The sequence below is a fragment of the Pinus tabuliformis genome, chromosome 3_1 (genome assembly GCF_031772625.1).
Source record: "Pinus tabuliformis cultivar Carrire ecotype Pingquan chromosome 3_1, CPIR1, whole genome shotgun sequence".
NCBI lineage: Eukaryota > Viridiplantae > Streptophyta > Pinopsida > Pinales > Pinaceae > Pinus > Pinus tabuliformis.
Window position 1 is genome coordinate 904,141,721 of NC_142301.1, and position 13,235 is coordinate 904,154,955.

The window sequence follows — 13,235 nt, forward strand, 5'->3', positions numbered from 1 at the left end:
AAGTTCATGAGAGAGCAAGTGTGAAGTCTTCATTATCAATGGTTATTACTACAATAAGATTCTAGTGATAAAGACTTCAGACCGATTTCATGAAAATAGTAAAGGGAATTGAATAAGGTGGTCATTTGAGAGACAAATGCGAAGAGGTGAATTTTCTATGTGGATATCATCTCTATTTATGCTTATGCTTTTTATTGTCTCCCTGAGGGCATATGAAAATGTTCATTGATGTATTGCCACTGAACTCGGTAGACTGCATGCTTTGAATAGTAAAGGGAATTGAATAAGGTGGTGATTTGAGAGAGAAATGGGAAGATATGAATTTTCTCTGCGGATATCATCTCTATTTCTACAACCGCCATTAGATATCTGTTATGCTTTTTACTGTCTCCCTTAGGGCTTATGATATCTGTTATGCTTTTTACTGTCTCCCTGGGGGCTTATGATGATATAACCCCAAAGTTTAATGAAGTAGCCCATGGTATAGTACGTGTTTTGAATTAGAAAATCTACAGATTGTCTGCTATCGTTTTATATTGAACTCTCTCTTTTTCAATTTTCATTAAAAACTTTGAATGTATATACAAATGATGCTTATATTTACAACGACCTGATCTCAAATTATTCGGTATTTAGGTACGCATTTCCATATGGTGTTAAACAGCAGATTATACCAGTGGAAGCTATTAGTTAGTTTATCTAAGAATTCAAAGTATAAAATACCTAAATCTTATTTATTAAATTTTACTGTCAACTCCAAAGCCTTGAAAAGTCAGCATGGATGTCTTTACTCTCTTCTTTTTGCGAGTTTCGACATAAACTTCAATTACATCTTTGCACAAAAGACATTGTTATGGCTTAGCGAGCCATAACAAAATGGTGAACCGATGTCCGTATCTTAGTGGTAAGAGACTTCAGAGACAAAATTTCATTTACTGGGTATGAATATTAAATTTAAAAGTAAAAAAATCCTTCGAAAAAATTAAATAAATTCTATATATTATATAAGTTGTTTGCATATGGGCCTGGAGTATGCCGTAAAACTGCTTCTGTTTGGCTAAGAGCTCGTCTTCCTCGGACGTAAGGAAACAGGTTAACGGCCCAAGACCCAGAGGCATCTGGCAGGAGTGATCGCCTGCTCCCTTACGGACCACCAGCGGGTTATTACAGGTGGCGTGGTTTTCCTTGATAACGGTGATGAGTCAAACCGTCCTCACTGTTGGTTTGACACCTGAGTTTGATAGGTTTTGCCACCTTCTGTTGTTTGCATATATAATTATATATTATAAATTATTTGTTTATACATAGAGTTAGTTTACTCTCAAGTCTTTATTAAATACACGTAGTTATTATATATATTTAAATCTTTTTCTAAGTTAAAATAATGTGTTAAAAATGGACCTTTGAGATATAGTTCAAATACTTATTTCATATATATAAATTAAATAATTTAAAAAACTATAATTCATGACATTAATTTTGAATTAATAAATTTAAATAGAAAATTGAAAAGATTATATCTATTTTGAGGAGAAACAATAATATTTGATTTATATATATATCATTAAAAATTTTCTTCAAACTTTATCATCTATTTAATAATAAGGAAAAAAAATATAAAAAAAAATTATTCTACTAAATATAAAATGAATTATTATTTTTTAAATATAACTATAATAATATATTTGATTTCTCTGAATGTAAACAGACATATCGATCTAATAAAAATAATATTAATATTTTTAAAAATTATATTTTTAAATTAATTTAAGTATTATATAAAATAAATGACATAAAATATTAGAGTAAAAAATAAAAATATAAAAACATTAATTCATTTCTTATATAAATATAAAATATATATACTTTATTTAAAATAATTAAATTTTATGAAATAATAAATAAATGAAATATTATTTCAAATAGTTTATTACATGTAAATTTTGTGACGAAAAAGCCAAACGCCATAAATCAACAGTAAAAATGTAAAATTGTTAAAATATCAATGTCAAATTGGAAATGAATTAGATATTTACCATTATCAGTGGTCGCAGAATAACAAGAAATTGGAAGATGCATTGGATGCCACCAAAATCAAAGGTTTCAATTCAAAAGTGAGTCAATATACATGCTGCTAAATTAACAAGGGAAGCTGCGAGGCAGCGAGTCCCTGCATCAAGTTAACCTTTGTCCGGCCGGAAGTGTGCACACTAGCGTTCTCCTCTAAGCTTCTAGTTAGCTCATCGAAAAGACTGACTCCCGGGTAAACTAAGGTCCTGTCAGATTGCATAGCACATGCTAAAAGCTGTGATGCCTGCCAGAGGTATACTTAGACCCGATTATCAAGCCTTGGCCATTTCGAGCTTGGGCAATGGATATCATTGGACTATCTCAGATCGTCAAGTACACAGTCATGCGCCATACTCACAGTCTTTACTAGGACCTCTGCTTAGTCTAGAAGCTCTAGTCATAGAATTCTCCTTTAAGCTTCTAGTTAGCTCATCGAAAAGACTGACTCCCGATTAAACTAAGGTGCAGTACAAGTCGGCTTCCGACTTAGACCCGATTATCAAGCCTTGGCCATTTCGAGCTTGGGCAATGGATATCATTGGACTATCCCAGATCGTCAAGTACACAGTCAACTGCTTAGTCTAGAAGCTCTAGTCATAGAATTCTCGTCTAAGCTTCTAGTTAGCTCATCGAAAAGACTGACTCCCGGGCAAACTAAGGTGCAGTACAAGCCGGCTTCCGACTTAGACCCGATTATCAAGCCTTGGCCATTTCGAGCTTGGGCAATGGATATCATCGGACTATCCCAGATCGTCAAGTACACAGTCATGCGCCATACTCACAGTCTTTACTAGGACCTCTGCTTAGTCTAGGAGCTCTAGTCATAGAATCACTTCTAGACATAGAACCTCTAGTCTTTGCATAGCAAGTCAATCACAGCCAGGAGTAGCCTTAAGGGCATAGCCAAGTAGGTCCTATTTGATGTGGCATCAATGATACACTGCCTCTCCTTTGTGAGCTTGATATGCTAGTTTCGTAATCATCGGCATCCCAGCAGAGACGATAAAAGCATAAAAATGAGAGTTTTAGCAGCCTGCCAGAGGTATGGACCAATGCAGCACAAGCCGGCTTCCGACTTGGACCCGATTATCAAGCCTTGGCCATTTCGAGCTTGGGCAATGGATATCATCGGACTATCCCAGATCGTCAAGTACACAGTCATGCGCCATACTATGCTAGTTTCGTAATCATCGGCATCTCAGCAGAGACGATAAAAGCATAAAAATGAGAGTTTTAGCACCATGGCAGATCCAAATGCATAGCATCAAGTTAAAATAATCATTTCTTATGACAAATTGTAACATGTGAAGAGTACAAGACAAGCACGACATTATGCCTATGAAGCAGATTATGCCTATAAAGCAAATTGATACTTTTTTCAGACAGTTTTCATATATATAGAAAAAACGAAACTAGAATACTGGCATCAATGATACACTGATTCTTTAGATTCAAGGAGCGCTGTTATTTCTAATCAGGGCAGTCTGTAGTGCCTCTCCTTTTTCAGCTTGATAATCCCAGCAAAGACGATAAAAGCATAAAAATGAGAGTTTCAGCACCATGGCAGATACAAATGCATAGCATCAAGTTAAAATAAGCATTTCTTATGACAGACTGTAACATGTGAAGAATACAAGACAAGCACGACATTATGCCTATGAAGCAGACTGAAACTGGAATACTGGTTAGATTCTTTAGATTCAAGGAACGTTGTTATTTGCAATCAGGGCAGTTTGCAGTGCTTCTCCTTTGTCAGCTTGATATGCTAGTTTTGTAATCATCGGCATGCCAGCAGAGACGATAAAAGCATAAAAATGAGAGTTTCAGCACCATGGCAGATCCAAATGCATATTTGAAGCATCTGTCGTAGACCTGTAACAGACAAGGAAGCGGGGAATTAAGACAACGCGTAAAGTAATGCAAAAATAGGCGTGAGATTCAGAATTTTGACTATACAACTGAAACATACTCCATAATCATATGCTCTTCGTTCAAGATGTTATTGTTTTCTTGGTCTCTTTTTTCTTCGTGTTTCTACTTTTACGATGTCGATAATCAGAAGAGTCATGAGAACAAGTGCTAAGAGAAACAATGCCGCTAGTTGAGTAAGTTGGCTTATGCTAATGGATTCCATGTAATGTGAAGCAGAGAGATGTATGTCAATATCTAGGTGGAGAAGGTGGTTTTCTTTTGTAAGCGAGAAATTAGGCATTGCTTTTGCCAATTTATAAAAGAGTTCAATGTGTTTGCAAACTGGTTTTAAGTGTGAATGGAACTGGGTTTTTGAGAATATTTTACTGTACAACCAAATAAGGAAAGCCATGCAAGATCACAAGACTTGAATGCGGGGTAAACTGCTGACACGTGCAGAAGTAAGTACGTATACGGATTGATTTGGAATGGATCTGAAATACTTGAAGATCAGATTGGAGGAGGCCAGTATTAAATGATCGCTATAAAACGGAGAACTTACGTTAAGTGAGCAATCGATTGGCATATGAAATGATGTATTTGACGGCAAAAGTAAATGGGAGATTAGGTGATGTATCTGACATCAGGGGCAGATCTCAAATGAAATCTTAGGGTTAGATTGCGGCCAAGATATTCTAATAAACAATTTGCAATTAAGCGATCTATCTGACATCGGAAGCAGATGGCATATGAGATGATGTATGTGACGGCAATAAATGGGAAATTAGGTGATGTATCTGACATCAGGGGCAGATTTCAAATGGAATCTTAGTGTTAGATTGCAGGTCACTATTTTCTTGGTCTTCCAACTACTTCAGAAAGGAGCATCCATCAATCCACTGACCACCTATTCACCTTGATTAATCAATGGATCTGCTTTGTTCTTTGACCAATATGTCCTTACCCTACTACATGCCAATCTTGATTTGCGGAATTGTTTAAAGTCTAAATAAGTCTTGTTCTAGGCAACTCATATTTGGGTTAAGTTATTATATTCAACAAACAAAGATCTTTGACAAGTATCGTACGGCTTGACTAATAGTAAATGGTTAAGCATGTACTAAGGTCCATAAGTTGAAAACCTTTGATCCCTTAAAAACATTATAACCCTGATTCAGACTTTCCTTTTCAGTTAAGTTGTTTGCAGTATTGTACCGCGAATTCTTGTAGGGTTGGTGAATTCTTGTTCTCTTAGACACAAGAAGAGGGAAATTGCATTTTCTGAGGTGTGGGTACTGTCGCAATAAACACTACTCTGTTAACTTTCATGATATTTGAACTTGAACATATTTAGTGCAGGTGTTAGCAGAAATTATTGGGACATTTTTCCTGATATTTTCAGGATGTGGATCAGTCGTTATTGATCAGAAAAGCGATCATTCCATCACTCATCTGGGTGTATCGCTTGTTTGGGGAATGGCAGTAATGATCATAATTTATGCCATAGGTCATATTTCTGGAGCTCATCTCAACCCTGCAGTGACTCTGGCCTCTGCACTTCTGCGAAGATTTCCTTGGGCTCAAGTATGTATAGAATTGTTTTAGGCAAATTAATATATGGACGGAGATTGCTAAACTTATGTTGATTGTAAATTCTGGAATATTTGAGAATTTGTTGATTATAGATGGGGGAATATTTGAGAATTTGAGAGATAAAGGGAGATTAATTAATCAACTCTTTTTTTAATGGTCAGATTAAGATGCTCAGAATATGTTTTGTTGTCTCTACTGATACCAAAGCGGTATCTATTTCTGACTACCCTCGATTTTTCTTGAACTATTTGTATTCATTTAATAAGGATGAGATATGCCTGCACATGCCATTAAATTTCTTATTACAGTAACCGCGAGTTTCCAATGGAACAGATAGGAGAATCGGCAGGACTGGCAGTTGGAACAACGATTGCAATGAATGTAATCATAGCTGGGTATGATCAAAGCAAGGTTTTAAAGTTTCTATGCAAAAGAGGTCTTCCAACTACTTCAGAAAGGAGCATCCATCAATCCACTGACCACCTATTCACCTTGATTAATCAATGGATCTGCTTTGGTCTTTGACCAATATGTCCTTACCCTACTACATGCCAATCTTGATTTCCGGAATGTCTTATGTCATTATTTATATGCTGCAGTATACTAGAATGAGAAAGATTTGAGAACAAATGCAAAGACTTCCTGTTTAAAGTCTAAATAAGTCTTGTTCTAGGCAACTCATATTTGGGTTAATTTATTATATTCAACAAACAAAGATCTTTGAAAAGTATCGTACTGCTTGACTAATAGTAAATGGTTAAGCATGTACTAAGGTCCATAAGTTGAAAACCTTTGATCCCTTAAAAACATTATGTGCTTCATAGAGTGCAGGCGTTATCAGCATATTAACCCTCCGGTGATACCTTGTAAAAGCCCTCACAGGTTCGGGCCTCTGTAGCTGACGTGAGGCAGAACAGTGATGAAAAGGAAGGGAATTGTGGCTCATATGTCAGTAGATCCTGAGCAAAGAACGAGCTAAAGGATAGTTCCAGATCTGTAGTAATTTCTGTAACAACTTTGGTTACAAACTTCTGGTTAGGGCTTCTGGATTGATTTCAGTTATGTAGAATTCATTTTATGATTAAAATCTGCCCTGAAGTTAACTCTGAACAAGCTTACACTCTTGAATTTTGGTTAATCTATACATACATTGTTCTGTCAAGCTCAGGTTTTGAAGATTGGATTGTATGAATTGCTGTATATTGAATTGGATTATTCATTCTGCTCACTACAGTGTTACAATTATTGACACAGTGTACCAAAAAATACATAGAGCAAAGGAACTACAACAATATGTGAGCTGTTTGTATCAAGAAGACAAGAATTAATTGGCCAATGCTTTCATGGCATACCTTGATAGTCTCAGAGGTACCAAGACCTGTTCTGACAGGGTATAAGTGCTTGTTGAATAATGGAATAATTATTTACAAAAATCTAATCATTGAAGACTTAAAATAAATCACATAATTCTAGAGAAGACAGTAAATTCCTATTGCAAGTTATCTGAAACATATTTATCTCAGAGGTACCAAGACCTGTTCTGACAGGGTATAAGTGCTTGTTGAATAATGGAATAATTATTTACAAAAATCTAATCATTGAAGACTTAAAATAAAGCACATAATTCTAGAGAAGACAGTAAATTCCTATTGCAAGTTATCTGAAACATATTTATATCTAGCAACATAAACTGGAATACAAATAACGCAACCAAGTTTAGTAGTTTAATCAAGCCAAAGAATTTGGCCAACATGTTGTAAGAAATGAAGGTACTCTGTTTCTAATTTAATAAGACAAATCTGCCATGCAAGGCTCGAAACTGTGACCAAATTATCTCATAAATAACAACAACAAGGGAAATAAGATTGAGTGGTATCAATGTTGCTAACATTTACACATGAATAAAACCTAGAAAAGACCTATATAACATATTTGAAATAATGTATGCTGCAAACCCAAAACTTAAAGAATTTAACAGTGTCAAGACATAATCATCACACGCCCAGGAGAAGCCCAATCATAAAACATTTCTTTCCAAGCATATATGTATATGAATAATGAATTTATAGTACAATTTTGTGAAGCATAATGGATGAAAAGACAAAAGAATATCCATTGATGTATTCAGTGAAAAGCCAAAAACATTCTATCAAAAACACAAGTAAAATCTAAACTTCATCCACGAACCTATCCTTTGGTGGCTAAAAATTCTAGAAAATGCCATTCAAGTTTCATAAACATTACATATACCCAGTGAAAAACAGATAGGGTAAATCCTCTACCCTTAGAATTTCAAATTTAAGTATACCACGAAGAAACCCTGAGAGGGAATTCGGTTTAAAAAGAATCCTATTTATAAAATAACAAAGGTTGTTGATTTCTTAGCACTCGGTGGCTTGAGAAATAAAAAGACAAGGAAGTACCTGTAACCCATGCATGCCAGTCAGATGAGGTAGTCCTTGAGCATCTTCACAAGAAGTTGAAGGAATTAAACATTTTGAGGAATTTTGCAACCACAAAGAAATTTTGGGTCAGACCCTTATCCACAAAATAAACAAAGCGTGTAATCTCAACAAAAGAAAAGAAGAAAACCCAAGAAACATTAGGGTAATTGAATTTAATAACTTCCCACACTAAAGAGTCAAGCCAAATATTCACGCTCATGATTGTTAGTTGGGCACAAGCCAGATAGTTGTCGAGGTAGTAGAACAATTTATTCAAACAATTCGTAACTCCTAGCACAAGAGTCGAGTGGGGATCTTACTGTAAATCTCCTATCATATTCCGGTACAGGGTGAGCCAGAGAAACGAGACATTTTGGAATGTTAAACCTATTATAACCTGGGCAGAGTTAGCATACAAATACAACTCATAACCTTAGTTGAAGTGGTCTAAAACGCAAAGAAAGAAAGAATATACATAGAAGATCCCTTGGCTGCTAAGTTGTAGAGAGCATTACCTAATGCAACGCTGAAAAAGCCATAGCCGTGCAAGGGTTCGGTAGGTAGGCAACTTGCTTTCTATGTTAGATGAAGCTTTGGAAACTACTCCTGTAGTAGTATGTGCACTAGTCAAGACATGAGGAACTTGACGGGCTAAAAACAAACAAAAAATACCCTATTTAATTGGTGTTCAAATGGTCATCGGTAACTAAGCTTTCATGCAGCGGCAAAAAAAATGCAGAAATTATCTCAAATAAATTTGGCAAGATGAGTCTAGGCGAGAAGTCAAGTACGCAAAGACAAGGCACATGACAAGAGGAAACTAAAATTTCAAGTGTATACTAACTGAAAGAGAATCAAATCTACAGTCCTCGACCAAGCCCTTTGACAGTGCACAATGCTTAAAATTGACAGAGAAATTTCAAAATACGGTACACATAAGCACTGAGAGAGGCTACAAGATTACTTAAGTTAGAAAATTCAGGAATGCTTTTGGAACCCGACTAGATCATAAGAAAACAGCGTTTCAAATTGTAAGGCCTACACAAAAGCTGTCATTTCTACACTCGTATAGACCTGCTTACTCTAAAGCTGTCAGCCATTCTACAACAGAAACATCCAAAACTTTACGTTCTAAGGTATGCCAAAAATGCAACAAACTACTGGAAAACTTCCTGTCAAAAGTAGATCACAAGCAAATGGTGCGATCAAATAGAAAATGGACAGTCGAATTAAAATTTCCACAAGCAAATGGTGCGATGAAATAGAAAATGGACAGTCGAATTAAAATTTCCACTCTCCCATAGATTGCAGACCTTAGATTTGATTCCTCAACTTTGCCAGCTCAAAATCAAAATCATTGTCATAGAATGATTTCAGACTGCAAGATATAATCATTCATTCAGCCATTTTAGCAATTCGAACGACCTGGAGATAAAGATTTGCATATTAGTATCCATTCTTCGCAGAGATGCGCATAACGGGTACCTTGTATGAAATGCATTGTTGCAAAGTAAGACCAAAAAGAATTTAACGATTGACATATCTGGTTATTGACGATCAAACAAAATGCTTGGAAATACCGAGAAATCCCAAATTTAAAGATTGGAACATCGATATTAATGACAATAGCTTAAGATGCTCGGATTTTCTTATTCTCCGTATTTTTATTTTTAGTTTGAGTTTTACATTATAGAATGATCGACCACAAAAGATCTTAATACAGGGACTGCTGTGTTCTTGTAAAAGAATTAAATGCTACTCTTAAAACCACTGCGAAATTCAGATTAACAAAGGAAATTGGAAAATCAATGAAGACATGAAGCTTGAATAAGAATTGAGGACTTCAAGACTTCTAAACGCAAGAATATGCCTATTCTTGGAAAATTTCAATCTCTGTAAATCCCTTATGTTCATCAATCTCATTTAAAACGCGGCATTCTTAACAATGGGAAAAATGAAAATGCAAACGGAAAAAGGAAGAAATTGTTTAAGCAGGCAAAAACGTTGGAGATACCAAAGAAAAGGAGAGACAGATTCTGGCCTGTATCTGGTGCGAAAGTGGTCAAAAATAGACAATGGGAATACCGAAAAGGCTTCTCTTATGGAGAAAGGCGGTGAAAAAGGGTGAAGGGAAGGAATGAGAATGGTAACGCCTTTCAGGCTTAAATATTTTAAACATAAGCCATGTGAGAACGAGAAAATAAAGGCAGAATCATGTAATTGTATTATCATTGGCATGTAAAGGCGCATGGAATAAAAAAAGAAGAAAAAAAGTTAGTGGACTATGTGGGCCTTCGCATGAGAGCCACATGCCTTGCCACTCTATCCTCTATCACCATTACATAGCATGCAATCCGTAACAGCGCCACTTAAATGTTGCGTCAAGCTAACATATGTAACTCAGTTCAGAAAGCCAGCGTTTAATTCTACAATGAATGTTCATTGAGCTTTACCTTGAGTGGCTTGAAAATGAAAAAACTGTGTCTGTTTTCCTCACTGCCACCGTTTTCTGAACAGGCAAAAACGTTGGACATACCAAAGAAAAGGAGAGACAGATTCTGGCCTGTATCTGGTGTGAAAGTGGTCAAAAATAGACAATGGGAATAACGAAAAGGCTTCTCTTATGGAGAAAGGCGGTGAAAAAGGGTGAAGGGAAGGAATGAGAATGGTAACGCCTTTCAGCCTTAAATATTTTAAACATAAGCCATGTGAGAACGAGAAAATAAAGGCAGAATCATGTAATTGTATTATCATTGGCATGTAAAGGCGCATGGAATAAAAAAAAAAGAAAAAAAGTTAGTGGACTATGTGGGCCTTCGCATGAGAGCCACATGCCTTGCCACTCTATCCTCTATCACCATTACATAGCATGCAATCCGTAACAGCGCCACTTAAATGTTGCATCAAGCTAACATATGTAACTCAGTTCAGAGAGCCAGCGTTTAATTCTGCAATGAATGTTCATTGAGCTTTACCTTGAGTGGCTTGAAAATGAAAAAACTGTGTCTGTTTTCCTCACTGCCACCGTTTTCTGAATTTGTCAGCGCGATTCCATTGTTTATCTCATTTTCTGAAACTGTTTGTGCGATGCAGAGTCTAGAAAGTTCATAAAAAACATGGGGGCACGAGATATAAGAAGCCTGCAATACCTGAAACGTAATGTTTCAGGCGATGAAGTAAGGCGAATTGACTGCAACAGTAGCGCTGTTATATGTACCCAACGGTTTGCCGTCGGGTCCGGGAGTCTCAGCCGTGTCGGACCATTGTATAATGGTGGAGTCTGCGCCGTCTCCTTGCAGCGTTAAGGTACGTTCACTTTTTCGCTGAACGTTTTCACGATTCACACAGCGATATATACCTATGAGCTCAAGAAATCCCGCTAATCCCCATAAGACCATAAAAACATATGCCAGACCTTGCTAGGGTGGAATTAACCCAACAAGAAAAATTGAAAAGACACCCTGTTCTGGGTTATGACACGCTTAAGTTAAATTTGTAAGTAACGTACTTTGGGGTCACCATGTGAAGTATGAGAGAAGGGTAGGGAACCTCACCTATAAACCAAGATGCTAGAATCAGGTGTGAAAACCATCGTTGTGTAATTACAAAAACTATCGATGTAGTCTATCCTTGAAGACATACCTGTAAACGTGAGGAATAACAAAAAATATCCGTGTAGGGTTGCATAGTAAACTGAATTAATTGATAAAAGAAAAATTTTAAGGAAGCGTTTTAAAAGACAGAAAATTATCTAGAAAATAACGTGGCCATTTCATTACTCGATTGCAACAAAGAAAAGGACATGGGATTGTTAGTCTCGGTATGAATAGAAAGCAAAAAAGAGTAAATCTAAATGCTAAAGGAAATTATGAGCCTATCGAAAGGATACCCTTCAGGGAAAATAAAATTTTAGAATAACTTACCCAGTTGGGTTCCCAATTCACAATGCCAGAAGAGGGAAATGCGTTCCTATTCTTGCACAACCATAGTGGAAAGGTAAAATAATTACTATGAGTATTAACAAATTCTAATTCATGGAAAAAGGATGAAATTAAAAATCTTAAAATTCCTAATCACCTGGTAGGATGGGGTTTCAAAAACAAAAAGAAAAGAAAACGCCGAGAAAAATCCTGTTCATAGACCCTGTTAAGGAAAAACAATAGCCAGTGAGAGTATAAAACAAAAGTAGGCCCAATATGTTAAAAAAAACTAATTAGTGCATAACTCTATTACAAAGGACTTGTCTGTTTTCCTCACTGCCACCGTTTTCTGAATTTGTCAGCGCGATTCCATTGTTTATCTCATTTTCTGAAACTGTTTGTGCGGTGCAGAGTCTAGAAAGTTCATAAAAAACATGGGGGCACGAGATATAAGAAGCCTGCAATACCTGAAACGTAATCTTTCAGGCGATGAAGTAAGGCGAATTGACTGCAACCGTAGCGCTGTTATATGTTCACCATGAGTTCACTGCTCCAATGGGTTTTGCTGCTCCATATGCACATTGGTCAGAGGCATTGATATAGATTGAGATCGAGCAGTTCCACCGCCTTACCCCGAACCACCTTATACTAACAGCTGTTGAACCACCGCATGCACCAGCTGCCAATGCACAACCTTGTTATAACCTTACGAAACCTTCGCATACCCCGGCAGATAATAGGAATCGAAGTAATGTTAACATTAAAACCAGACCGGTGACAGTTAGCGGCGAAAATGCACCGGGCTTATTGCTTTTAAGCTATGGTCGAGCCTCTTCTGCCTCGGGAAGAGGCCAAATAAGATGGCCAAGCTGAGGTGCGAATGAAACTTAGGCATATCCCCGCACAGAGCATTTCGAAACTTTCAGATAACAACCGAATAACACATAGAACTAATGCTATCTCCGTCCAGAACGATTACTATAGTCCCTGCCGGATGCTAGATGGCAGGGACTAATAAGTCCATCTCCTTTCTAAATTAATATATCATGCTCTTGGAGTCCTACTCAACGCCATTCAATCTCCTTTTACTGAGTAGATTCGATTGCCTTTTCCAAGCAATAACCATGACAATGGAAAACGGGCTGAACAGTCTTAAACAATGACTTCGAAATCGTACTTAATGCCATTTATTCTATTTCCATGAGTAGATCATTCATCATTTAGCTTTGTCTAATCTTTTTTCCCAAGGTAGACGCTCAACCAAAAAATTCCTATGTACTTCGTTAGAAAAATGTGT

The 13,235-nt window shown here is 36.5% G+C and overlaps 1 protein-coding gene across 1 annotated transcript; it reads left to right on the plus strand.

Annotated features, from left to right (window-relative positions):
* Positions 1-3,721: 3,721 nt before the first annotated feature.
* On the plus strand, positions 3,722-6,472 carry LOC149190567 (aquaporin NIP1-1-like). The gene is made up of 4 exons (XM_089410552.1): positions 3,722-3,754; positions 5,341-5,565; positions 5,908-5,969; positions 6,406-6,472. The coding sequence occupies exons 1-4, from the start codon at positions 3,722-3,724 to the stop codon at positions 6,470-6,472; spliced, it is 387 nt and encodes a 128-aa protein (XP_089266678.1).
* The last annotated feature ends 6,763 nt before the right edge of the window (positions 6,473-13,235 follow it).

What these genes read in the sequence shown, in the direction of transcription:
- LOC149190567 (XM_089410552.1), top strand. Translation starts at nt 3,722, where the DNA reads ATGCCTATGAAGCAGACTGAAACTGGAATACTG. An exon ending in GAAGATTTCCTTGGGCTCAA is followed by an intron (nt 5,566 to 5,907) that starts GTATGTATAGAA and finishes CCAATGGAACAG; the next exon opens with ATAGGAGAATCGGCAGGACT. An exon ending in ATGAATGTAATCATAGCTGG is followed by an intron (nt 5,970 to 6,405) that starts GTATGATCAAAG and finishes CATAGAGTGCAG; the next exon opens with GCGTTATCAGCATATTAACC.